Here is a 240-nt window from a genome sequence, read left to right as displayed (position 1 = left end):
GCTGTTTTTTTGGCAGCGATCACAGGCACCCCTTTTGGCTTAATGATTACGTTTTCAAATATGGAGCAGAATCTGTTGCATTTTATTCATATGTTTAACAGAGAGAAAAGAAGAGTTACAGAGCATATCACTGTCGTCGGTTTCCTCCGGAGGCCAAGCTGCTGCCGAGTTCGCCGCCGGAAGGTCTTCCTGACAACGATCACCACACACCTCGGCCCGATACGACGACGCCAGCTCTGA

General features: G+C 49.2%; 1 protein-coding gene across 1 annotated transcript in view; it reads right to left on the bottom strand.

Annotated features, from left to right (window-relative positions):
• Positions 1-59: 59 nt before the first annotated feature.
• The window catches only part of LOC119594410, a gene marked incomplete in the record, with an annotated part of 815 nt that continues 634 nt past the window's right edge, over positions 60-240 (bottom strand). The window contains 1 exon segment of the mRNA XM_037943472.1: positions 60-240. Coding sequence (XP_037799400.1) covers positions 200-240 — 41 coding nt within the window.

This window comes from Penaeus monodon, chromosome 33 (assembly GCF_015228065.2).
Source record: "Penaeus monodon isolate SGIC_2016 chromosome 33, NSTDA_Pmon_1, whole genome shotgun sequence".
NCBI classification, from domain to species: Eukaryota; Metazoa; Arthropoda; class Malacostraca; order Decapoda; family Penaeidae; genus Penaeus; species Penaeus monodon.
This window is presented reverse-complemented; position numbering and strand designations above follow the sequence as displayed.